Source organism: Lithobates pipiens, unplaced genomic scaffold (genome assembly GCF_037356315.1).
Source record: "Lithobates pipiens isolate NorthernLeopardFrog02 unplaced genomic scaffold, aLitPip1_a1.2 Scaffold_8, whole genome shotgun sequence".
Classification (NCBI taxonomy): domain Eukaryota; kingdom Metazoa; phylum Chordata; class Amphibia; order Anura; family Ranidae; genus Lithobates; species Lithobates pipiens.
The window spans coordinates 598322540-598349716 of record NW_027507903.1 but is presented as its reverse complement, the minus strand read 5'-3'; the positions used below and the strand labels follow the sequence as shown (position 1 = coordinate 598349716).

Below are 27177 nucleotides of genomic sequence, written 5' to 3'. Positions count from 1 at the left end.
TCAAAAAGGTTGGGCTCGGGGTGCCCTGAGCCCACTTACTTGTGACATTAGCGAATGTTGATTCGCTATGGTCTTCCTGCTTCTCCTCCCGGGCCAATCAGGACAGGAAGCGGGTCTTAAGACCGGATTGGCCAGGAGGAGAAGCAACCGGAAGGAGAAGCCGGGGGGAAGCCGTCTGCGACCTGGATGGGGTAAGTACAGGGCTGGCAGGCTGGCTGGCGGGCGAACGAGCAGATGGGTGGTCGTTTTGCCACCCGCCTCAAAAAAATGGAGCACCAGCCGCCACTGGGTATGTCTCTACCAGCTTTGCACATCTAGAGAGTGATATTTTTGACCATGCAAAATCTCAATAAAATACATTTACCTTTTTGGTTGTAGCATCAAAATGTGGAAAATTTCAAGGGGTATGAATACTTTTTCAAGGCAATAAAACTATGTAAAAAATAGATCCCAATGGAATTCTTCTTTTAAGTTTTAAGGAAGGTTTAATGGTGTATTTTGGGGTCTAGCAGATATATCTAGCGGTTGCAAATCAACTGGCGGCTTACTTGTCAAATTGCAGAGGATCTGTTTCTAGTGAATGCACAAATCCTTCCTGAGACATACAGTATCTCACAAAAGTAAGTACACCCCTCACATTTTTATAAATATGTCATTATATCTTTTCATGTGACAACACTGAAGAAATGACACTTTGCTACAATGTAAAGTAGTGAGTGTACAGCTTGTATAACAGTGTTAATTTGCTGCCCCCTCAAAATAACTCAACACACAGCCATTAATGTCTAAACCACTGGAAAAAAAAGTGAGTACACCCCGAAGTGAAAATGTCCAAATTGGGCCCAAAGTGTCAATATTTTGTGTGGCCACCAATATTTTACAACACTGCCTTAACCCTCTTGGGCATGGAGTTCACCAGATCTTCACAGGCTGCCACTGGAGTCCTCTTCCCCTCCTCCATGACGACATCACAGAGTTTTTGGATGTTAAAGACCTTGTGCACCTTTACCTTTCATTTGAGGCTACCCCACAGATGCTCAATAGGGTTTAGGTCTTGAGACATGGTTGGCCAGTCCATCACCTTTACCCTCAGCTTCTTTAGCAAGGCAGTGGTTGTCATGGGGGTGTGTTTGGGGTCGGTATCATGTTGAAATACTGCCCTGTGGCCCAGTCTCCGAAGAGAGGGGTTCATGCTCTACTTCAGTCACAGTACATGTTGGCATTCATGGTTCCCTCAATGATCTGTAGCTCCCCAGTGCCGGCAGCACTCATGCAGCCCCAGACCATGACACTCCCACCACCATGCTTGACTGTAGGAAAGACACACTTGTCTTTGTACTCCTCACCTGGTTGCTGCCACACATGCTTGACACCATCTGAACCAAATAAATGTATCTTGGTCTCATTAGACCACAGGGCATGGTTCCAGTAATCCATGTCCTTAATCTTCTTGTCTTCAGCAAACTGTTTGTGGGCTTTCTTGTGCATCATCTCTAGAAGAAGCTTCCTTCTGGGAGGGCAGCCAAGCAGACCAATTGAATGCAGTGTGCGGCATATGGTCTGAGCACTGACAGGCTGACCCCACCACCCCTTCAACCTCTGCAGCAATGCTGGCAACACTCATACGTCTATTTCCCAAAGACAACCTCTGGATACAATGCTGTGCTACTTCATACACAGCATCATTTCTAAGCAGATCTCAGAGTCTATATTGCAACTATTTGCTCAAGTGCTGACAAAGACTATGCGCTTTCTGAGGCCCGCAGATAGCACAGCGTATGTAAAAGGCTTTAGAAATCTATTTTCATACTGTTCTGTTTCAAATGCCTATATATGCAATGACATACCAGCTAGACCCAACCTGTAGGGACAATGCGGCCCCTTGCTGACTTGGTAAAATGCATAAGCAGCCTAACTCTTCAATAAACGTTAAGAGAAGTTAAATCCAACAATTTTAATTTAGTTGAATATAATGCAAAGAATGTGTTTTAAAGTCCTTTGAAATATAAAAAAGACAATGACAAGCCCAGACTCGGCGTTGTAAAATTAAACTAACTGTACAAGAGGGTGAGGTAGGGAATAAGTTGTCAAATGCTGTCTAAACAGCAAACAGGAGGAACAATGGAACGTACCAACAGGACAAAATAAAAATAAGCTTCCATGGCAGCACGTAGAACTAATTACAGGCAGCAAGCTGGCATGTCCTTCCACTGTATGACATATACTTCTCTATCACGGACTCCAAGAATGCAGAGGATAAGAGGGATGCAGTCAGAAAGTAAGTTCCACGGGACCATCTGGTCATCACATATCAACACAATAAATTGAAGTCAAGGCCCAAGACATGGCATGATGTAAAATATAAGCACTGACAGATGGTTTGAGTGGTTTTGAATGTTGCCTCACACTTTATTCCACTGTACAGATTATGATATTACCCGAGGTCTTGGTATATGCATCTAGAATAACAGAAATAGAATTAGGACCTGTACTTTAGAGCATTTATTTATTTGTTAATGTATCATATAAATCCTGAAGCAGGGTACAGACATTTCATCATAGTGGTCAGCAGGGCTTTTTTTCTCAGAAAATAGATACAGGTACTCAGTGGCGGCTCGTCCATAGGGGGCGCAGGGGCGCCGCCCCCCCCTAATCCATGCACCCGGCCCCTAATCGCCATGCAGAGTGCCAGACGCATGGATTTCAATGTTTTTTTGTTTTTAAGCACATGACTAGAGCCTGAGGTTTCTACTTGGCTTCAAAAAAGGGTGGGCTCGGGGCGCAGAGTACTGCACCCTTAGCCCACCCAGTTGTGTGACATTAGCTAATTAATATTAACTACTGTCTTCCTGCTTCTCCTACTGGCTAATCATGAAGCGGGTCCTGAGACCCGATTGGCCAAGGAGTCTTAGGACTTCCTGTTTGGCCAGGAGGAGAAGCAACGCCTGTTCGGCCAGGAGCCTGGAGCGAGGAGCAGCCTCCTAAGGTAAGGCTTCACGTCCTTCTCCCATAGCAGTGGCTGTGGCGATCGTGCGAGTGAAGGCGGTAGATTTGGTTGCCGCCCCCCCTCCCAAAATATTGAGCACCAGCTGCCACTGCAGGTATTCCTCTCTTCTAAGACTTCTTTATTGTTTTTTTGCCTTCTTCTGGGTCAACTGTGGGTATAGGATAGTGTATATGAAGGTTTTGTATTTGTGTGTGTTTTCTTTTCTTCTCTTTGCTGAACTAGATGGACTTGTGTCTTGGCCGGGCTGGCTATAGGGCAGCACACCTATGGCTATGGGGCCACCGGGCCTCATGCCCTTGTGGGACCCGAGGCAACTGGGCTGCTCCTTGAGCCTGCACCGCTCACCTGGCCTCTCCGGGTGCCAGTTCATTTCAGACGTCAGGCCAGGGGTGGAAACTACAGGTCACCCGACCTGTGACCATGAAGAGGAAGGAGCTGGAGACGCCGGACCAGAGTGAAAGTGAGTGCTGCTCCCCGTGCGCCTGCATAGGAGGAGTGGCAGGGGAGCTGTATATAGAAGAATTAATCTCTCTACTTTCCTCCAGCAGCCTCTGAAAGCCTGCTTCTCCTTCTCTCCCTCCCACAGGCTTTCAGAGGCTGCAGGAGGAAAATAAGAATGATTCTTCTATATGCAGCAGCCCTCCCGCTCCTCCTATCCAGCTTCTTTCTTCCACCCCCCTTTGCTCTCCAGCCCCCCCCCATGCTCTCAGGCTACCCCCAGTGCACTCCGCCTCCCCCCCATGATCTTCCCCCTCAATGCTCTCTGGCCCTCCCAGTGCTACCCTACTCCCAATGCTCTCCAGCCCTCCATGCTATTCGTCCCCCATGTTCTCCAACCCCCCCTGTGTTGTCAGGCTACCCCCAGTACTCTCTGGCCCCCAAGCTATCTCCAACCCCCTTTGCTCTCCAGATCCCCTGTGCTCTCCCCCTCCTGTGCTTTACAGCCCCCCCCCCCCCAGTGCTCTCCTGCTCCCCCCTGTGCTCTCCAGCCCCCCAGTGCTCTCCTGCTCCCCCAGTGCTCTGCAGCCCCCCAGTGCTCTCCTGCGCCCTCTGTGTTCTCAGCCTTCACCATGTTCTCAGGCTCCCCCCATGCTCTCTGTCCTCCCTGTGCTCTCCATATTCCCCCCATGCTCTCCATACCCCCTGGGCTCTCCATACCCCCCTGGGCTCTCCATACCCCCCAGTGCTCTCCAGCTCCCCTGTGCTCTCTGCCCACCTCCTTGTTCTCTGCCCCCCATTTCCTCTGGCCTCCTCCGTGCTCTTTACCCCCCTGCTCTCTGCCCCTCTGTATCCTCCGGCCCACCCATCGCTCTCCACCCCCCCCTTGCTATCTGCCCCCCCATGCTGTCCGGCTCCCACGTGCTCTTTCCCGGCCCCTCTCACCTCCATCAGGATGGAAAGTGGGGAAGGGACTGGTAAATATGTCATGGGCTGCTCATTCTAAAATTCCCAGGCCTATTTTTTGTCCCAGTCCAGGCCTGATTGTGGAGTGTAGAGAGACCCGGTCTATCTGGGGCTTTTCTCTTACCTTTTCTTGTGGGTTCACATTAACCTCCTTTGTGGATCTGAAGCTTCCATTAGGACCTTGGGAGAGAGCATTATCAAAGAATGAGAACAAGTATTAATGTTTCAAGATAGAGTAGTACGTGTAATAAAAAAAGAGTGTATATTTAGAATGAAATAACATTAAAGTAGTAAAATACAAAAACAAAAAATGTCATACATTGCAGCTTACCAATAATTAAATGTGGTGGCTGCATTAGTCTTTTTTAGGAAGTTTCCCTTTATTTCCACCTGGTTATTTAGCCATAAACACACTTTCTGTCAGTGGTAGCCGCTCATGCAGGGCCCCCCTAACCGGGCACCCCAATCTACATGCAGGGTGCCGTACGCATGGATTCCAATGGGTTTTTTTGTTTTTTTTTAGAAGCACGGAGGCTCTAATTGGCTTCAAATAGGGGTAATGTCCTCCTGTTTCTCCTCCCGGCCAATCAGGAAGCGGATCCTGAGACCCAATTGGCCAGGAGTCCTAAGACCCGATTGGCCGCGAATCCTAACTCCTGCTTGGCCGGGAGGAGAAGCGACTGCCAGAACTTGGGAGGAGATACAGCTAGGGAAAGCCACTGAAGCTGCGACCTGGATGTGGCAAATGCAGGGCTGGTGGGGGGGACCTGGTAGGTGATGGGCAAGCGATCGAGCAAAGGGGGAAGCGACGATCAATCGACATGGGAAGGGATGGGTTATGTGGTTGGTTGGCTGGCTGAGGGGGGGTAAAACCCTTGTAATACCCTACTAAATTGCTTGTATACACTTTCAAAAACAATCAGAAATGCTCCAATAAAAATGCCTGAAAATCGCTCTGCTCAGGTGTGAAAGCAGCCTTAGGCGACATTCACACCGGCAATTAAGACCGCTGTGACTATTGTAGTGGCAGTTCCTGCTGCAGGTCTCAGCGGGTAGATGCGCCCGCCAGCCCTATTCATTATAATGACAGGTCAACGGCAGCTGCAGCTATTTATGTCTCTCTGCACAGCCAGCGATTACATGTGATTGCTAGCGGCCTGTTATTGCAGTTAACCGGGGCCTACCCACTGAGACCCGCAGCTGGAAATGCCGCTACAATAATTGCCGGTGTGAATGTAGCTTTTTGGGTGCTTCTGTTCTGCTGGAAGAGCAACAGAGACACCCTTGGACAGCTGCGGATAAAAAAAACGCAAAAGCACATGGTAAAGAGTAGACATGTGCACTGACAAAAAATATGTTTGTTTTCGTTTTATTCGTTTTTTGCGTTTTTTGGAAATTTGAAAATTAGAAAATCAGAAAATTCAGATTTTCACATTTCCGAATTTAGAATTCTCAAATTTCCGAATTTTGAATTTCAGAATTTCCAGATTTCTGATTTCAAATTTTCTGATTTCCGAATTGCTGAATTTCGAATTTTTGAATTTATGAATTTTCTTATTTTCGGATTTCTGAATTTTCGAATTTTCGGAATTTCAATTTTTCTGACTTCCGAATTGCGAATTTCATGATTTCTGAATTTTACATTTTTGAATTTATGAATTTTCAAATTTTCAGAATTCCAAATTTTCAAATTTCCAAAATACAAATTTCCGAATTCTGAATTTTCGAATTCAAAAATCTGAAAAAACTTATGAAAATCAGTAATATTCAAAATAATAACTAACTATTAAATTATAGGTATTGGAATTTACGTAACTAGTACAAATTTATCTGAAGTTACGAATTATCCAAAATAACGAATGCCGCATCTAAAGAAATGGAATGGAACAAATTAATAATAAATAATAATAATAAAAAAGTTTTATCATTATTGTTATTTATTATTAGATCGTAACGCTCCATTCGTTTAGATGCGGCATTCATTATTTCAGATAATTCGTAACTTCGGATAAATTCGTACTCATTACATTCACTAAAAGCCAAATTTGAAAGGAAATTCTAATACCTATAATTTAATAGTTATTATTTAGAATTTTACCGATTTTCTTTCTTTTTTTCAGATTTTCAAATTTTCGGCTTTTCGAATAACAAATTTTTTGGAATTCGAAAATTTGGAAATTCGTAAATTCGAAATTCGTAAATTTGAAATTCGAAAATTCGTAAATTCGGAAATTCGAAAATTTGGAAATTCGAAAATTTGGAAATTCTAAATTCTAAATTCGGAAATTCAGAAATTCAAACATCTGGAAAAAAAAAAGAATTAAAATCAGTAAAATTCTAAATAATAACTAACTATTAAATTATAGGTATTGGAATTTCCTTTCAAATTTGTGAACATAAATAATACAAATTTATCTGAAGTTATGAATTATCCAAAATAACGAATACCGCCTCTAAACAAATGGAATGGAACAAATAAATAATAAATAATAATAAAAAAAAAGGTTTTATTATTATTGTTATTTATTATTATTAGATCATTACATTCCATTTGTTTAGATGCAGCATTAGTTATTTCAGATGATTCGTAACGTTGGATAAATTTGTACTCGTTATTGAAAGGAAATTCCAATACCTAGAATTTAAGTTTAAGTTATTATTTCGAATTTTACTGATTTCCTTTTTTCAGATTTTCGAATATTAGGCTTTTCGAATTTCTGATTTTTAGAATTAGAAAATCAGGAAATTCAAAAATCGGGAATTTGGAAATCCAAAAAACGGGAATTCAGAAATGCGAAAATCTGAAAATTCAGTCATTCGGAAATTCGAAAAGTTGAAAATTCGGAAATTCGACAATTTGAAAACTCAGAAATTTGAAAATGTGAAAATTCGGAAATGCGAAAATTTGAAAATTTCGGAAATTCATAAATTTAAAAATTCAGGCATTTGATAATTCAGAAATTAGAAAATGTGAAAATTCAGAAATTTGGAAATTCGTAAATTTGAAAACTCTGAAATTCGTAAATTTGAAAATTCGTAAATTTGAAAATTCGTAAATTTGAAAATTTAAAAATGTGAAAATTCGGAAATTCGAATATTTGAAAATTCAGAAATTTGAAGATTTGGAAATCCATAAATTGAAATTCGAATGTTTTGGAATTAATGAATTTGTCAAAATTTGTTAAAAAACGAATTTGTAACTAAACCAATTGCTCATGTCTAGTAAAGAGCTACATAAAGCTACTTTGCTGCACAGGGCAGCCCATTGTTATGAATGGGCTGCCCTATGCCTGTCAAAACAAAATTGTGCGTTTCGGAAAATACTACGTGTGAATGGGGCCCTAGACGCACTAGCAGATTTTGTTCGATTTTACTAATGAAGTCCAACTGAGCTCCAGCTAACTCAATTTCCCCCCATCCCTTTTGGTATAAAAAGGCAAACAGCTCCAGCTCTGCCCCTCCATGCTTATTTGTAAAACGAATTATTTTATAATATTTATTTACAGAGTACAAAGACAGATATAAAGCATAAGAAGTATAATAATACAAACAATTCTAGAGAGTTTATTTCATGTAAATGTAATGTTTATTGATGTAACGCTATTCTACTCTAAACTTTCCATCTTTGACAAGACAGCGACAAAAAAGAGTGCATTGCCAATCCTTGGAGGAGCGAGGTTAATGTAGAAATCATGGCTTTGTGTATAATAAAAGGATAACACATCAATATCACAATAATGGAGAATTCCTTAGAAATGGGTATACCGAGTCATAATGACGACTTACCAAACATTTTACTATCCATATTCGGGTTCCAGCATTTTCCTTGTATATTTAGATTCCTTTTCCAACCAAATCCATACCAGTGCTTATTGCCACCATCTTCTAGTAGCCTGTATATATTAGGGTAAAGATAAGAGAGAATGGTGGAAAGGAGAGGAGACGAAAAGAAGGAAAGAGGCGACAAGGGAAGAGCACAGGAGAAGTGAAAAAAAAAGGGAAAAGAGGGGAAGGTGGCGGGGGGGGGGGGATAGGAAGGGAAAAAGGGGTCAAGAATGGGAAAGAGAAGGAGAAAAGTGTGGAGAGAGAAGAAAAGGAAGGGGAAGGGAGACAGGAGAGTAGAGAAAGAAGGCAAAGACAAGGTAAGAGAAGAGTGGAGGGAAGGGGAAGATGGGGGAAAAAGAGGAAGAGAGAAGGGAGAGTTTGAGATGAGGAGGAAAGAGAATATAGGAGAGGAAAGGAGACAAGGCAGAAGAGAAAGAGGAAGGAAGAAAAGAGACAAGGAGAAAGGAAGATGAACAGAGGTAAGAAAGAAAGAGAAGGGGAAGAATGGAGAAGAGTGGAGTGGAGATGGAGTGGAATGGAGAGGAGAGAATGGAAGGAAGGGAAAGAAAGCATAAGAGAAGAGAAGTTGACCAGAGAGGAGAGACAAAGGAAAAGGAAGAAAGCAGGGGAAAGAAGGGGAAGAAGAGGAAGGAAAGAAGGTGAGAAGAGGCGGAGAGCAAAGGAGAAGAGAGAAGGGACGGTAAGGGAAGAGTAGAGAGAGGGGGAAAAAAGGGAAAAATAAGAGAAAAGAGAAGGGAAGAGGAAATGAAAGGATAGGAGAGGAAATATAGTACAGGAAAGGAGACAGGGCAAAGGAGAGAGAGGAAAGAAGGTGAGAAGGTGAGAAGGGGGTGGAGAGCAAAGGAGAAGAGAAAAGGGATGGTAAGGGAAGAGTAGAGAGGGGGAGGAAAGAGGAAAAGAAGAGAAAAGAGAAGGGGCGAGGAAATGAAAGGATAGGAGAGGAAATATAGTACAGGAAAGGAGACAGGGAAAAGGAGGGAGAGGAAGGAAGAAGAATAGAGAGGGGAGGGAAGAGTGGAGGGAAGGGGAGGATGTGGAAAAAAGAGGAAGAGAGAAGGGAGAATGAGAGATGAGGAGGAAAGAGAATATAGGAGAGGAAAGGGGACGAGGCAGAAGAGAAAGAGGAAGGAAGAAAAGAGACGAAGAGAAAGGAAAATGAACAGAGGTAACAAAGAAAGAATAGGGGAAGAATGGAGAAGAGAAAAAAAATGGGCAGAGGAGAGAATGGAAGGAAAAGAAAGAAAGCATAAGAGAATAGAAGAAAATGACCAGAGAGGAGAGAGAAAGGAAAAGGAAGAAGACAGGGAAGAAGAGGAAGGAAAGAAGGTGAGAAGAGAGCAAAGGAGAAGAGAGAAGGGATGGTAAGGGAAGGGTAGAGAGAGGGGACAAATGGGAAAAAGAAGAGAAAAGAGTAGGGGAGAGGAAATGAAAGGATAGGAGAGGAAATATATTACAGGAAAGGAGACAGGGGAAAGGAGAGTGAGGAAATAAGAAGAGAGGGGGGAAGGAAGAGTGGAGGGGTGAGACCGTAGAGAAGTGGAAGAGAGGAGAAGCGAGGGGAAGAAAGGAGTGGAAGATGAGGGATAAGAGACGATGCGAAGAGAGAAAAGTAGGGGAAGAGAAGAGTCAGGAAGGAAAAAGAAGAGAGAAAAATGGGAAGAAATACAAAGCATTGAAGGGAGAGGAGAGGGGAAGGAATGTGAGGACAAAAGAGGAGGGATGGAAAGGGGGGAAAAAGAGCAGAAGAGAAGAAAATAGAAAACAAGAATGAAGGAAAATAAAGGAGGAAGGAGAGAGAGAATAAAAAAAGAGAAAGAAGAGAGGATGGGGGGGGGGGGTGAACAATAGGAGTAAAGTGAGGGGATGGGAGAGGAGGTAAACACAGAAAATTAAGTTATTCAATTAAATATCAAATATTTTTCTGTAATATACACTCAGAATCCCCACCACATTGTTGACATTGTTTTTAGCTTACAAGGGACTGGACTTTTTTGCTTAATGGTGGAGTTCAAACCAAAACAATATCTCCAGGCAAACATATAAAATATATTGTATACATATTATTTTATGGAATTCCTTTAAATCCTTTTTTATTTGAAATCCCCCATCATATGCTATCTGAAATCCAGGAGTCAGAGCCTGCCATGTTATAGGATTAGAGGGGAGAGAAAGGAGGTATGTAAATGGTCATACAATACAAAGAGAATGGAATATGAGCATTGTCAATGTGCAGATGTTATCTAGTAGTACAAGAGGTGAAGAGGGGATTGTAGCCTCAGTTGTTAGCACTCTCCTTATGCTCACGGGGCTAAGTGCTAAAGAACACAAGCAGCCTTTTATCCTCCACGCCCGACGCTGCTCAGTGTAAAAGTGCCCTAAATGGCACCACAGTGCAATGCGTGTCAATGCACTAACATGCATTGCAATTCACTTGCCAAAACATAGTGCTTGTGTTCTCAGAGGTTTAATTGCTTCCTTGCTTATCCCGCAAAGAACCTTAAAAGACGCAAAGCAAAACAATTGGGGGCTCGTCCGGGATTTAATCTACAGTTCATTTGATTTGTTTTCTGAACAAGGCTGCAGAGGATTCTGGTGTCCGGGAAGGGGTGTGCAATCTTCCTAGCTGGGCCAGAGACACTGAGTGGGAGTCTGTTGCAAGGGAGCTTGCTATGCATGGTTCTTCTTTTGAACAACGCTTAGGGAGTCTCAGATCTTTACTTAAATTTAAGTCTTAACATTTTTGGCTGTGGATCTGATTAACTCAAAATAGAGATTGGTTGAGTTGAATCAGATAAAAGTAAGGCAAGGTTTATGATATACAGGAGACAAATATGGACTGATGTACTTAAGGTGGAGGTCCCTGGTGAGAAAATAGATTGTATTCTTGTTCAAGCTTTGCTTAAGAGGAGGAAGCAAGGGGCTAGGAATGGTAGATTCAGTCACATTAGGTGTTTTTGTTATCATAGACTGGGGCACATTGCTAGAGAGTGCCATGCTGTGAAGTCTGCACAACAGTATTCCCAGGACAGCACAGAGGGAAATGCGCGAAATATACTCCTTTTCATAAGAATGTTACAAGGCAACAGTGGGCAATCTACAACAGTTTTGCAGTCAGAAATGGGCAGATAGAGAAATGTAAGCAGCGAGCTATATGCTTTGGCACAGCTGGAAGTAACATATAACCTGCTTTGTCTTTTACTCTTTTAAGGTAATGAACATTGAGAGGTGGAAGCACAGTGGTGTAGTGGTTAGCACTCTCACCTAGCAGTAAGAAGGGTCGCTGGTTCGAATCCCAACCATGACACTACCTGCCTGGAGTTTGCATGATCTCCCTGTGCCTGCGTGGGTTTCCTCCGGGTACTCCGGTTTCCTCCCACAATCCAAAGACATGCAGGTAGGTTAATTGGCTTCAGTCAAAAAAAAAAAAAAATATTGGCCATAGTATATGAATGGGGACCTTGGATTGTGGGCTCCTTAAGGGTAGGGACCTATGTGAGTGTGCAATGTACAGGGATAGGGACAATTGTAGACACTCAGGTTGAACTTGATGGACTGGTGTCTTTATTCAACCTAACTAACTATGAAACTATGAAACTATGGAACAGACAGAGTGTCAGGGCTGGGCTCAGCCCTTCCTTCTCTGAGCTGGCCGCTCAGCTGTCAGCTAATTGCCAGCTCCCATCTCTCTCCACAGTTGCCCAGCTGTTGATGATCCTACTCGTCAGTCCTGCCTACTTAAAGCGGGAGTTCTGACGTTTTTTGTTTTTAAAAGTCAGCAGCTACAAATACTGCAGCTGCTGACTTTTAAAATAAGTACACTTACCCGCCCAGCGTGCCTGCGTTGTCGCACCCGAAGCCAATCTATCGATCGGCTCTCGGGTGCTGCCGCCGCCATCTTCGGTATGGGAATCAGGAAGTGAAGCCTTTGCGGCTTCACTTCCCGGTTCCCTACTGCGAATGCGCGAGTTGCGCTGCGCAATACGGAAGGTCCCTGCTGTCTCTGGGATCCGTGTGTTTCCCAGCAGACAGCGAGGGCACCACAGGAAGTGGCGTAAATACCCGCAGAATCTGCGGCTATCTATGCCCGGAAGTGGGTGCAGATACCTGTATTATGGGTTCCAATGAGTGGAAGTTCCACTTTAGGGTGGAGCTCCGTTTTAAGCCGTCTAGTCCAGAGGAGCTCTGCCTTCGCCTTGGTCACAGCACAAGAAAATACCTCCTGCATTCCTGTTTAAAGACTGGCTTTGCTGACATTCCTTCTGGCTACAGATCCTATTTGCTGTTCCACTACTTTGATCCCTGACTCCTGGCTTGGTTTACTATCCTTTCTGGTTACTGAACTTTGGCTATGTTTTCACTATGTTTGTTCTTTTTACTTTTATCATTAAACAAGTGTGATTTAACTGTACTTCTGTCTCTGCCTGATTTTATGGTTTCTGGCACAGAGTAGATCAGTGGTTCTCAACCCTGTCCTCAAGTACCACCAACAGGCTGTGTTGTGGGAATTTCTCTCAGATAAAATATCTGTCCAAAAATACCAAGCCATTGACTCTGATTTAAAGCACCTGTGCAAGATGAAGGAAAACTCGCAAACATGACCTGTTGGGGGTATTTGAGGACAGGGATTGGACTGGACTTTCATCCAAGCATGCCCTTATGGTCTGGAGGGGAATGGACATTAGTCTGGAATTTTCCTTCCATCTATGTTAAGGCCCATACACACGATCAGACTTTTTGACAACAAACATGCAAATTAGCTGTTTTGGAGCAACATCCGACCGTGTGTACGCTCCATCGGACAAACTTTTTTGTTTTTCATCGGACTTTTGTTGGCTGTGCGAATGGACAAACTTTCTGGCAACAAAAGTCCGATGGAGCAAAGTCTGATCGTGTGTACAGAAAACCATCGGACTTTTGTACAAAAGTACAAACACACATGTTCAGAACCAATGCAAAAGATCAGACAACAATACAGAAGTTGACCAAAGGTGGCGGTAAAGAGCAGAAAAACCACATGATTTGGTGAAAGTTGGCTGAAAAAGTCCTGCTGTGTGTATGCAATACAAGTTCACGGCCGACGCCCTTTGTACAAAAATCCAAGGGAAAGTTTGTACAAAGTCCTATCGTGTGTATGAGGCTTTACACAGACTGGTAACACAATCTTGATAGCCATGGTTTCAGAATGCGATTTCCAACAAATTTATATACTGTAGATGTGTTCACAAACATTTAAACCAATATCAAGATTCTCTGACACTTACGTCTCATTGTCTGCAACACGCCGACGCCAACAGAAAGCAATGACCAAAACCATGATAATGATAACCAGAATGATCAAGCCAACAGTCACCCCCGCAATGACACCAGGCTTGCTGATTGGTGTCTCACAGTGACTTCCCGTGTACCAGTACTCATCTGAAATATCACAGCTGTGAAGAAATGAAGGGAAGAGTTAGTACCCAACTGGCATTAAAGAATACGAAATTAATGAAGCGAAGAAGATACGCTTGAGAGTAGATATGATAGCGACATACAAATACTTTAATGGCGATTCTGGCATAGGGAATAAACTATTCAGTCTCAAAGAGTAAAAGAAGACACGGGGCCACTCAATGAAACTGGAGGAGAAGCGGTTTAACCATAAACTACGTATGGGGTTTTTCACTGTCAGGGCGGTAAGGATATGGAATTTACTTCCATAATCAGTGGTGTCCGCAGGGAGTATTTGTAGTCTTAAAAAAACTCTTGAACGTGTATAGTAGAGAGCACAGTATACAGGGATATGGGAAATGATTATGCACACTCGCCTACACAGGTTGAACTGGATGGACTGGTGTCTTCATTCAACCTTACCAACTATGTAACTATGTTGTCTCCTGACGTTTGGCCTGTGTGTACCCGGCTTTACTTTGCTTTGTACTGTGATAATATGGGGACTACAATCCCTGAACTATTCTCAAATCTAGATGCCTGGCTGTCACAGTCATCAAAGACACCAACACTTTCTGAAGCACTAACCTGTATCAGTGTTGCCAACCGCCCTTAGATTTACGGGCAGCCTGTAAAAACAAGGCACTTTTCCCCTGCCCGTGAAAGCACATAGTAAGGGAAAAGGGCCAGTAAAAATGGCGGCGATCGGCTCAGGTCAGATCTGCGCATGCGCAATTCCGGAAATCCCCGAAAACTGTATACAAACCAGGAGTTATGACTTTAATCGATATTTACTGATCTTGCACAAGTCAGCCTGGATCCTCCTCTTCTTGAGTCCATATTCGCTGCTCCTGGCTCCTCACTCCTGTCTAGTGCCCCCACGGCAAGCAGCTTTCTATGGGGACACACAAGCCGAGCCACAGCTCCGTGTGTCCATTTAGACCTGTGTTTGGCCCACCCCCTCTCTCTCCTGATTGGCTAACTGACTTTGATTGACAGCAGCGGGAGCCAATCGACATGGATTGAGAGGGGGCTCAGGTAAGTATTGGGGGGTGCTGAGGGCGGCTGCTACACACAGAAGGTTTTTTTATCTTCATGCACAGAATGCATGAAGGTAAAAAACCTTCTGCCTTTACAACTCCTTTAAAGGAAACTTACTTGAGGATAAAATTGCAGATATTCTTCCTATAAAACCGGTAAGGCAAATTTAGATTTGTGGCTCCTCTGTAATCAGCAAAGCAGAATTTATTGCTTTGGGCTGCTCTGGGTTCTGCACGCTGTGGGTCTGACTGCTTCCCCCTGTTTTCTGGAGCTTTCTAGTATATAGCTGGTAGGAAAGACAGATGGGCAGCTTGAATAGTTGTGTAGCCTCAGCCAATCCCTGGAGAGGTGTGTCCAGATGATGGTATAAATAGTTTGGAGCCCGGAGGCCAGTGTTTTTGTCTTTTTTTTTTTTGTTGTTGTTTTTCGGGTCATTCGTTATGATCAAAATTCTTTATTTCGAATACATTTTAAAATTTGGAAATTCAAAATCCAAAAATTTTAAAATTCGGAGATTCGAAGTCTGAGAATTCAGAAATTAGAAAATCCGAAAGCTTGAAAATGAGAAAATTCAGAAATTTGAAAATTTGAAAATCCAAAAATGTAAAAATTTGGAAAATAAAATTAGAAAATCTGAAAGAAAATCAGAAAATTTGAAAATCTGAAAATTTGAAAATCCAAACATTCAAAAATCCGAAATAATAACTAAATACCTAACTAATAATAACTAACTATTACATTTTAGGTATTGGAATTTCCTTTCAAATTTGGCTGCTAGTGAACGTAAAGACTATTAATTTATCCGAAATAACGAATGACGCATCTAAATGAACAGAACGCAACTAATTAATAATAATAATAAAACGTTTTTATTATTATTATTTATTATTATGAATTTGTTACATTCCATTCGTTTAGATGTGTCATTCATTCTTTAGGATAATTTGTGACTTCGGATGAATTCATATTCATTACGTTCACTAACAGCCAAATTTGATAGGAAATTCCAATACCTATAATTTAATAGTTAGTAATAGTTATTATTAGTTAGCTATTATTTCAGATTTTGGAATTTTCAGGTTTTCAAATTTTTCAGATTTTCATTCTTCTTTCCATATTTTCATTCTTTTTTTTTTGTTCTTTTGAATTTTTGTATTTTCTTTCTTATTTTCGGATTTTTGAATTTTCGAATTTCTGAACTTTCGAATTTTCAATTTTCGAATTTCCAATTTCCGAATTCTGGCCGCTCAGATGTCGGCTAATTGCCAGCTCCTATCTCTCCACAGTTACTCACCTGTTGATGATATCCTGCTCGTCAGTCGTGCCTACATAAGCCGTCCAGCCCAGTTGATCTCTGCCTTCGCCTTGGTCACATCACTAGAGACGATCTCCGGTGTTCATGTTAAAGGCATGCTTGGCTGACATTCTGTCTGGCTCCAGATCCTGCTTGCTGTTCTACTACGCTCATCTCTGGCTCACTGATGTTTTGGCTTGTCTGACTATCCGTTTCGGTTCCTGAACTCTGGCTATGTTTTGACTATATTTACCCTGTTTACCTTTTTTTATTATTATTAAACAAGTGTGATTTAACTGTGCTTCTGTCTCAGTCTGATTCAAGGTTTCTGACAACTGCTCAGCCACAAACCCCTTCAGGGACCAAAGAGGGGTGCCACTAAAGAGAGTTATGTTCCAAGCTGGAAGGACACTGTGAGTACCTACCCAAAGAGGGAAAGAATTTCAGTAAGTGTCACTTGTATCACCCTTGCTGCACAAAGTACAAGGTTTGCCTGTCCTAGTCATTGCCATAGGTGTCCCAGTGCTGTCCTGTTAATATCCCACTGCTTAAGGGACTGTTCAGCAGAGCTACTACAAGGAAGAGTGTCCTTGATCCTGTTGGTAATATAGAGTACTCCACAGCTCCCTGAACCCTATCCAAGTCATTACTGCAATAAACGTTTAAAAAAGGCAACCCTTATGGACTGTGATAACTGGGATCAAAGTGTGAAGTTGCTGTTTGCCTGGCTGCTGCACTTTCTGACAACTGCTCAGCCACAAACCCCTTCAGGGACCAAAGAGGGGTGCCACTGAAGACCTGCTTTGGGAGTTCACAGAGGCAGCCTGTCTGCTGGAATTAGAGAGTTACTTTCCAAGCTGGAAGGACACTGAGTACTTACCCAAAAAATAGAACATGAGACTTTAATAAGCTGCCCTAGCAAAGGGTAGCACTACAACTGTAAGTCATCTGGCCTACTTATATATAAGGTTACTATATGTTATAAGTCAATGATCTTCAAAAAAACACATATAAAACAGTTCTAATTCAAAATATTCAAGTCAGAGACACATATAGAACTAGTTTTATCAGTAAACCACTCTACCTAAATCTATCAGAGGGTGTTTCCTTGAATTGCCTGGATCACTATTATTACTGTAAATGCCCCAAGTTACATCACCGCCCTCATTTCACTCATGCCATCTTCTTCCTTCCTACCAAGACCTCCTGCTCTCTAGCCCCTCATCACCTCCTCCCATGCTCATCTCCAGGATTTCTCCAGAGCCACCACCATCCTCTAGAACTCCCTACCCTCATCCATCCAGCTATCTCCTAATCTTTCCGCTTTCAGTCGATCCTTGAAAACTCATCTCCTTATGCCGCGTACACACGATCTGAATTTTGGTCGGAAAAAACTCTGATGGTTTTCCCGACGGAATTCCGACGGGATTTCGCTCCACCTGTCTTGCATACACAGGGTCACACCAAATTCCGACCGTCAAGAACATGGTGACGTACAACACGTACGACGGGACTAGAAAAAGGAAGTTCAATAGCCAGTAGCCAATAGCTTCCGTCTCGTAGCTGAATCTGAGCATGCGTGAGTTTTTGCGTGTCGGAATTGCATACACACAAACGCATTTTTGGATAGGAACTTTTTCCGACCGAAAAATTGAGAACCTGCTCTCAATCTTTTGCTGGCTGAAATTCGTCCAGCAAAAGTCCGATGGAGTATACACACAATCGAATTTTCCGACCAAAAGCTCTCATCAGTCTTTTGCTGGCCGAATTTCCAATTATGTGTATGCGGCATTAGGGAAGTCTATCCTGCTACCTTACAACTGGAATTTGACTTATTTCTTCATATCATTCCCCCACAGTCATTACCATTTGTATCTCTTGCCTCTCCCTTTACATTGTAAGCTCTCATGGACAGGATCCTCTGAATCTTCTTGTGTTGGATTGTAACTGTACTGTCTCCCTTATTTTTGTAAAATTCTGTGAAAACTGTTGGCATAATAATTATTTCTATACTTATGGGAGGACTGGGACAGTAGGGAGTGGCATTTGCTACCTGAACCCAATACTAATTAGATATGTTGGGCTGATGCCCCTGAGAGGAGATAATTAGAAATTCAGATATTGATCAGAGGAGGACCCACAATCAGTGGCATCACTAGGGTTGGTGTCACCCAGGGCCAGGGGTGGACTAACCATTGGGCCACTCGGGCACTGCCCGAGGGCCCCGAGCCACTAGGGGGCCCCATCAGGGTTCCCAGCCTCAGTAAAACCAGTGACAGTATGTAAAAATCTGTCTCAGAACTGTCCCTTTCCGAAATCCTTTTGGTCTAAAAATCCTGAGATTATAGCTGCCCCACCTCTCCAGTACCTTCTCATCCAATAGAAACATGTCTGTGTATACTGTGTGTACATGTATGTGTATACTGTGTGATTGTATACTGTGTGGCCCCATAATCTCGGATTGCCTGGGGGCTCCATAATCTCCTATTGTCCGGGGCCCCATGAGTTATCAGTCCACCCCTGCCCAGGGCGGAAACAAATTAGTCACCCCCCTCTCCACCAACTATAGCCCCCCCCTCAGTACAGACCGTCTTCACTAAGTACAGACCCCTTTCCTCTGTATAGACCCCCCACTAAGTACTGACCCCCTCCATCAGTACAGACCCCCCTCCATCAGTATAGACCTCCCCCTTAGTACAACCCCCCCTCATAGGCTGTTCGGACATGGTAGAGGAGATGGTCATAGGCTGTGCGGACATGGTATAGGAGATGGTTATAGACTGTGCGGACATGGTATAGGAGATGTCATAGACTGTGTGGACATGGTACAGGAGGTGGTCATAGGCTGTGTGGACATGGTATAGGAGATGTCATAGGCTGTGTGAACATGGTATAGGAGGTGATCATAGGCTGTATGGACATGGTACAGGAGGTGGTCATAGGCTGTGTGGACATGGTATAGGAGATGTCATAGGCTGTGTGGACATGGTATAGGAGATGTCATAGACAGTGCGGACATAGTAAAGGAGGTGATCATAGGCTGTATGGACATGGTACAGGAGGTGGTCATAGGCTGTGTGGACATGGTATAGGAGATGTCATAGACTGTGCGGACATGGTATAGGAGGTGATCATAGGCTGTGTGGACATGGTATAGGAGGTGATCATAGGCTGTGCGGATATGGTACAGGAGGTGGTCATAGGTTGTGCAGACATGGTATAGGAGATGTCATAGACTGTGCGGACATGGTATAGGAGGTAGTCATAGGCTGTGCGGACATGGTATAGGAGATGTCATAGGCTGTATGGACATGGTACAGGAGGTGGTCATAGGCTGTGTGGACATGGTATAGGAGATGTCATAGGCTGTGTGGACATGGTATAGGACATGTCATAGGCTGTGTGGACATGGTATAGGAGGTGATCATAGGCTGTTCAGACATGGTACAGGAGATGGTCATAGGCTGTGCAGACTTGGTATAGGAGATGTCATAGACTGTGCGGACATGGTATAGGAGGTGATCATAGGCTGTGCGGATATGGTACAGGAGGTGGTCATAGGTTGTGCAGACATGGTATAGGAGATGTCATAGACTGTGCGGACATAGTAAAGGAGGTGATCATAGGCTGTGTGGACATGGTATAGGAGGTGATCATAGGCTGTATGGACATGGTACAGGAGGTGGTCATAGGCTGTGTGGACATGGTACAGGAGATGGCCATAGGCTGTGCAGACTTGGTATAGGAGATGTCATAGACTGTGCGGACATGGTATAGGAGGTAGTCATAGGCTGTGCGGACATGGTATAGGAGATGTCATAGACAGTGCGGACATAGTAAAGGAGGTGATCATAGGCTGTGTGGACATGGTATAGGAGGTGATCATAGGCTGTGTGGACATGGTATAGGAGATGTCATAGGCTGTGTGGACATGGTATAGGAGGTGATCATAGGCTGTTCAGACATGGTACAGGAGATGGCCATAGGCTGTGCAGACATGGTATAGGAGATGTCATCAGGGCCGGTGTCTTGTCAAATAGGGTCCTCCATCAGATGCTGTCCTCTGCGTACTGCGCATGCGCAGTACACAGGAGCACTGATTCCGAAAATTGCCGAGGACGAACGGCGCCTGCGCCGTGAGTCCAGGTTCTATCCCCACTATCCAAGTGGACATAGAGTTAGAATAAAAAAGAGCCGAGCGCAGCGAGGCCGAGCCCGAAGCGTGGCGAGCGAAGCTCGCCCGCGAGGGGCCCTCTAAAATTCTAAACCCTATGTCCGCTTGGATAGTGGGGCTACCTCCTCCACTCACGGCGCAGGCGCCGTTCAGCTTCGGAGATTTTCCGAAGCTTCGTCTGCTCCATACTGCGCATGCGCAGTACGGAGCGGACACATATGGATGGCCGGACTCTATTAGGCAGAACACCGGATTAACATAGGGGCTTGTGGAGCTGCAGCTCCAGGCCCCTCCCTCAATATAGGCCCATGCCAGTAGCTTATCAGTATCTGTAGCCTTCTGGAAGGAGGAGGAGCCCTCTGTACACTGCACACATGGAGGAGACAAGTGTAGTCACTGCAGCCAAGTCTTGTCTCTGCAGATGTGTGACTCCTATCACAGGATCTGTTCCACTCACACAGATCCTCTGTGTCTGGGAGCTGTCTGGGGGAGGGGCGCTGATGTTGTCCTATGCAGCAGGAGCCCGGGAGGAAGGACATATCCGATGCTGTTGACATGAGGTTAGTAAATTTGTTAGGGAGGTGTTGTGTAATTATTGCGCTAGGGGACACACTGCTGCTTCCCCCCATGTAATGTGCTCTCTTGTGCCCAGTGCCCCCCATGTAATGTGCCCAGTGACCCCCATGTAATGTGCTCTTGTGCCCAGTGCCCCCCATGTAATGTGCTCTCTTGTGCCCAGTGCCCCCATGCAATGTGCTCACTTGTGCCCAGTGCCCCCCATGTAATGTGCTCTCTTGTACCCAGTGCCCCCCATGGAATGTGCTCTCTTGTACCCAGTGCCCCACATGTAATGTGCTCTCTTGTACCCAGTGCCCCCCATATAATGTGCTCTTGTGCCCAGTGACCCCATGTAATGTGCTCTTGTGCCCAGTGCCCACCATGTAATGTGCTCTTGTGCCCAGTGAACCCATGTAATGTGCTCTTGTGCCGAGTGCCCACCATGTCATGTGCTCTCTTGTGCCCAGTGCCCACCATGTCATGTGCTGTGCATTGCAGTGCCCACCATGTCATGTGCAATGCAGTGCCCACTATGTAATGTGCAATGCCCACTATGTCGTGCAGTGCCCATCATGTCATGTCCTGTGCCCACCATGTCATGTCATGTGCATTGCAGTGCCCCCATGTAATGTGCTGTGTCCAGTATGTCATTTGCTGTGCATTGCAGTGCTCACTATGTAACGTGCAGTGCCCACCATGTCATGTGCTGTACATTGCATTGCTCTTCATGTGATGTGCAGTGCCCACTATGTCATGCTGTGCCTTGCATTACCCACCATGTAATGTGCAGTGCCCACAATGTAATGTGCTGTTACCACCATGTAATGTGCAGTGCCCACCATGTAATGTGCAGTGCTGACCATGTCATGTCATGTGCCATGCATTGCCCACCATGTCATATACTGTGCCATGCAGTGCCTGCCATGTAATGTGCAGTGCCCACCATGTCATGTTATGTGCCTCCCAGTGCCCACCATGTCATGTGCAATGCCCACCATGTCATGTGCTGTGCCATGCAGTGATCCCACCATGTAATGTGCAGTGCCCAATATGTAATGTGCTGTTCCATGCAGTGCCCACCACATCATGTGCAGTTCCCACCATGCCATGTGCTGTGCTCAGCATGTAATGTGTTGTGCCCACTGTGTAATGTGCTGTGCTGTTCAGCAGTGCCCACCATTTAATATGCCGTTCCTAACATGTAATGTGCAGTTGCATTGCCCACCATGAAATGTGCTATGCTATGCAGTGCCCACCATGTAATGTGTTGTACCCACCATGTAATGGGCTGTGCCAGGCAGTGCCCACCATGTAATGTGATGTATCATACAGTGCCCACCATTTAAATTGCTGTGCAGTGCCCACCATGTCATGTGCTGCGCCATGCAGTGCCTACCATGTAATGTGCTGTGCCCACCATGTAATGTGCTGTACATTGTCCAACATGGCATGTGTCCTGCAGTACCCACAATGGAATGTGGGGGCTCACCATATAATGTGTGGTGTCCACTATTTAATGTGCTGTGCTCACAATGTAATTGCCTGTGCTGTGTCGTGCAGTGCCCACCAATGTGCCCAATGGAATGTGGTGTGCAGGGCTCACTATGTCATGTGCGGTGTCCACCATTTAATGTGCTGTGCTCAAAATGTAATGTGCTGTGCTGTGTTGTACTGTGCCCACCATGTCATGTGGTGTCATTCAGTGCCCACCTTGTTTTGTGCTGTGCAGTGCCCACTATGCCATGTGCAGTACCCAACATATAATATGCTGTGCCCACCATATAATGTGCTGTGCAGTGCTCACTATGTAATGTGCTCAGCTGTGCCCGCCATGTCATGTGCTGTGCCCACCATATAAGGTCCTATGCTCACCTTGTGCATGTGCTGTGTTGTGTCCACCATGGAATGTGCTGTGTTGTGCAGTAGCAACCATGTCATGTGCTGTGCCCACTATGTAATTTGCTGTGCTTTGCCCACCATTAAATGTACTGTATCCATGTATCCACCATGTAATGTGTTGTGCCAACCATGTAATATACTGGGCTATCCCCCCCCCCCCGTGTAATGTGCTATGCTGTGCCCCCCCCCCCCCCCCCACAGACTCTCACCCCCCCTCTTTCTCTCTTTTACCCACTCACCCCCTCTATCTCTCATCCCCTCTCTTGCACCCTGTTCTCTCTCACCACCTTCATCCCCCATTCTCTTTCTTGCCCCCTTCAACCCCCTCTTTCCCACCACCCTCTCTCTATTCCCCTTTTTCTTTCCCCCTCTCTCTTGTCCCCTCTCACCCCCTTTCTCTCTCTCTTCCCCTCCCTCAGCCCCCTTTCTCGGTATCACCCCCCCCCCCCCCTCTTTAATTTAATTTAACAAAAAAATTTTTGCATTTTAATTTTATTTATTTTCATAAAAAGGCCCACCAAAATCCTTAGCACCAGGCCCATGATGCTCTTAATCTGGCCCTGGATGTCATAGGCTGTGCGGACATGGTATAGGAGGTGGTCATAGGCTGTGTGGACATGGTATAGGAGGTGATCATAGGCTGTGCGGATATGGTACAGGAAGTGGTCATAAGTTGTGCGGACATGGTATAGGAGATGTCATAGGCTGTGTAGACATGGTACAGGAGGTGATCATAGGCTGTGTGGACATGGTATAGGAGGTGATCATAGGCTGTTTGGACATGGTACAGAAGGTGGTCATAGGCTATACGGACATGGTATAGGAGGTAATCATAGGCTGTTCGGACATGGTACAAGAGGTGATTATAGACTGTGCTGACATGGTACAGGAGGTGGTCATAGGCTGTGCGGACATGGTACAGGAGGTGGTCATAAACTGTGTGGACATGGTACAGAAGATGGTCATAGACTGTGCCGACATGGTACAGGAGGTGGTCATAGGCTGTGCGGACATGGTATATGAGGTGGTCATAGGCTGTGTGGACATGGTATAGGTATCATAGGCTGTGCGGACATGGTATAGGAGGTGGTCATAGGCTGTGTGGACATGGTATAGGTTGTCATAGGCTGTGCGGACATGGTATAGGAGTTGATTATAGACTGTGCTGACATGGTACAGGAGGTGGTCATAGGCTGTCCGGACCTGGTACAGGAGGTGGTCATTGGCTGTGCGGACATGGACGTACAGGAGGGGATTATAGGCTGTGCGGACATGGTACAGGAGGTGGTCATATGCTGTGCCGACATGGTACAGGAGGTGGTCATAGGCTGTGAGGATATGGTACAGGAGGTGGTCCTAGGCTGTGAGGACATGGTACAGGAGAGTAACAGGAGGTGGTCAGAGGCTGCAGAGGGGTCCGGTCTTACCTGGTGTGGAGAGGCGTGCGCCACCACTGAAACGAGTGCCTTACATTTGAAAATGGTGCCCACCATTATGTCACTGCACATGCTCCCGCCTGCCTGAAAATGGCCAAGAGTGTACGGGCGCACGAGCAGTTGACATGTCGGCCCACAGACAGATTTTTTTGCATCCACAGTTTAAAACGGCCCCGGGGCAGGCAGCCTGGTGGCCTATGGGGAATTTTCACTCTGTCCCAGTAGGCCAGTCCAGCCCTGTTTTGGATATCTGATCCCCTATGGCTGCTTCCTCTAAGTGAAGACACAACACAATGTGGTATCAAAGATATCTGAACTCAGAGAACATAACAGAACATGACTATAACACTGGAGCACCATGGTTATAGTCATGTCCTTGGTGATTGATGTGTATATGGAATAATCAGTTAACGTCTTACTTGCAGTTAGATCCTGCTGCACTAGTGGAACACATCCCCCAGTTACAATTGATTGGCGACTCGTTATTTTCACTGCACTCGGTCATGCATAGAAGAAAAGTTGTTTCATTCAAACCATGGAAATACATTTTCATTTCTTCTGGAATAGCTTCATCCTCTGAACAGAGTTCTGTTAAATAAAAGGCATATTACGGAACTTGTCCACATCTCTTATAGGTTGTTTTTTTGTTACTTTATATTTTTATGCAAGCAGTGTTACAGTGGATAATGTTCTGATACATAATTTTTCAAAGAGATTTGACAAGAGAGGATCAGGTTCTATAAAATGTAGGACATTAGGAATGATACCGTATGTGTGAACTCTCCAAATGTAGAGTTGTTTAAAAAGGACAGTAATATTTGCCATCAATTAGCTGGATGAGATATTATTCTCATGTACAGGTCCCAATGGGACATAATAGTATGTTCTGTTTTATCACTTTTACCTTTTCCCATGGCCTCCATGCGTGTGAATCAATACATTTTGCAATATATGAAATGAACACATGACACCACTAAACAATGTTCTGCTATACTTAGAATGGCCACATGAGGTCCCCGAACCACACAAAACAATGTTCTGCTATACATGGAATAACCACATGAGGTCACTAAAGCTCAGAGAACAGTATCTTTCTAGCATAGCAACAGGAGGCTTCTAAACCTCACAGAACAATGGTCATTGACCAAATGTGAAAGCATTATTAGACGCTCTTAATGCCATATAGATTGAATACTCAAAATGACTAACACCAATATGAAGTTTCCATACTTTAGAATAAAAAAAACTATTTGCACAAATGAAAATACATAGTTTAAATCAGTACCGCTTGCAAAATACACAGTGACCACTTGAGGTCACTATAACCCACAAAAGAGTGCTCTGCTATACCAAGAATGGCCACATGATGTCACTAGACACGCTAAAATCACTTTCAGTTTTAGAGTCATTGGCTACCTAGGTAAAAGGTACTGACATGAGACGTCACTGTGTAATACATTCTTGGCAGCCAAATGGTTAATAACAATTAACGGGTAACTCCAAGTAACATGGGCACTATTTATCTTCCTTACCTCCCTGCTGGGCATTAATGTTCCCCACTGGACTCTGCGGTTCCTGCCTACCCCCTCTGGATGCTATTGTTCTCCTAGAATCCCCACTGGATATTATTGTTCTCCCTGACTCCCCCACTGGGCACTATTGTCCCTCACTCCCCATTGGGCACTATTTATCCTCCTCAACCTCTGCTGGGCACCAGCTATCCTCTCCACCCCAAGAAAAGCAATATAATCCCCCACCCCCATTGGGCACTATTGTTCCCCCACTGGGGGTCATTGTCCCTTCTTCCCCCTTGGGCACTATTGTCCCCCCCCCCCACAGGGCACTAAATATCCTCCCCTCCCCCCTCTGGACACTAGCTATTCTCCCCACCGATAGATGAGAAATATAATCCCCCACACCCAACTGGGCATTTTTGTTCCCCCCACCCCCTACCAGGCACTATTGCCCCCCCACACCTCCCACTGGGCACTATCGTTCCACCCTATCGCCCCACTGGGCACTGTTGTCCTCCCCTCAACTGAGCACTATTGTACCCACCCCTGGTGGGCTCTACTTTCCTCCCCACAACCTCTAAGCCTGGGCACTATTGTCCTACACTCCCCCCTCCCCGTGCGTACGCGCGCTGGGCACTATTGCTCCCCCTCCTCCTCGGGCACTATTGTTTCTCTCCACCCCCTCTCGAGCACTATTACCCCTCCCCCCACTGGGCACTATCATTCCACCCCATCCCACCACTGGGCAATATTGTTCCTCCCCTCCACTGGGCACTATTGTCTCCACCCCTGGTGGGCTCTACTGCTCATCCCCACAACCCCTAAGCCTGGGCACTATTGTCCTCTCCCCAGCACTCTTGTTCCTCCCCTCCGCTGGGCACTATTGACCCTACCCCTGGTGGGCTCTATTGCTCCTCCCCACAACCCCTAAGCCTGGGCACTTTACCCTACTGGATACTATTGTTCAACACCATCTCCCCTGCTGGGCCCTATTGCCCCCCCCCCCCCCCAGCACTATTGTTCCTTCCCTCCACTGGGCACTGTTATCCCCCCACCAGTAGGCACTTTTTTTATTCTCCTCTAATTCTGCTCTTTCATTGTCCACCGACAGGCGTTTTTTCTTCCCACTGACTCCAGGATAATCCCTTTACTCCCAACACTGCCCACTTGTCTTTCCCCATAGCTGACGTTGGGGCACTTTTTTATTGTTATCATTAACCAGCAATATTAGGGCTCCTATGATCCAATGATACATACTCCTCACAGCTATAAGACAATGTTGTACTAATGGATACACTTTACTGTACATGCTGTGTAGTACATTACATAGACCTGTAGTCTATACACTGTGTTAGGTGCCAAGGTTGAGAGGTATGCTTACATTGCGATTTAAACAGTCCTTAGCTGTGGTGGCTGCATTTGTTTATTTGTTCCCATTATTTTCACCTGGTGCTTGCACCAGTAACGCACATCCTATCCCTCCGCTGGGTGGCAGCGCTCATTCCTCCACTGTATCAATAGAGGAAGCCATACTAATACCCCTATACTAAATGGAGACCTGAACACATTTTCAG

The 27177-nt window shown here is 45.0% G+C and overlaps 1 protein-coding gene across 2 annotated transcripts in view; it reads right to left on the bottom strand.

Annotated features, from left to right (window-relative positions):
• Window positions 1-1939: 1939 nt before the first annotated feature.
• Window positions 1940-27177, bottom strand: part of LOC143961267 (mucin-3A-like) — a 68588-nt gene continuing 43350 nt past the window's right edge. For both annotated transcript variants that reach the window (XM_077470508.1, XM_077470509.1), the window contains 5 exons: window positions 24509-24677; window positions 13519-13686; window positions 8198-8304; window positions 4536-4591; window positions 1940-2459 (listed from right to left, as the gene is read on the bottom strand). In XM_077470508.1, the coding sequence (XP_077326634.1) occupies window positions 2427-2459; window positions 4536-4591; window positions 8198-8304; window positions 13519-13686; window positions 24509-24677 (533 nt within the window). In that variant the 3' untranslated portion in view covers window positions 1940-2426. The remainder of the gene's footprint in view (window positions 2460-4535; window positions 4592-8197; window positions 8305-13518; window positions 13687-24508; window positions 24678-27177) is intronic.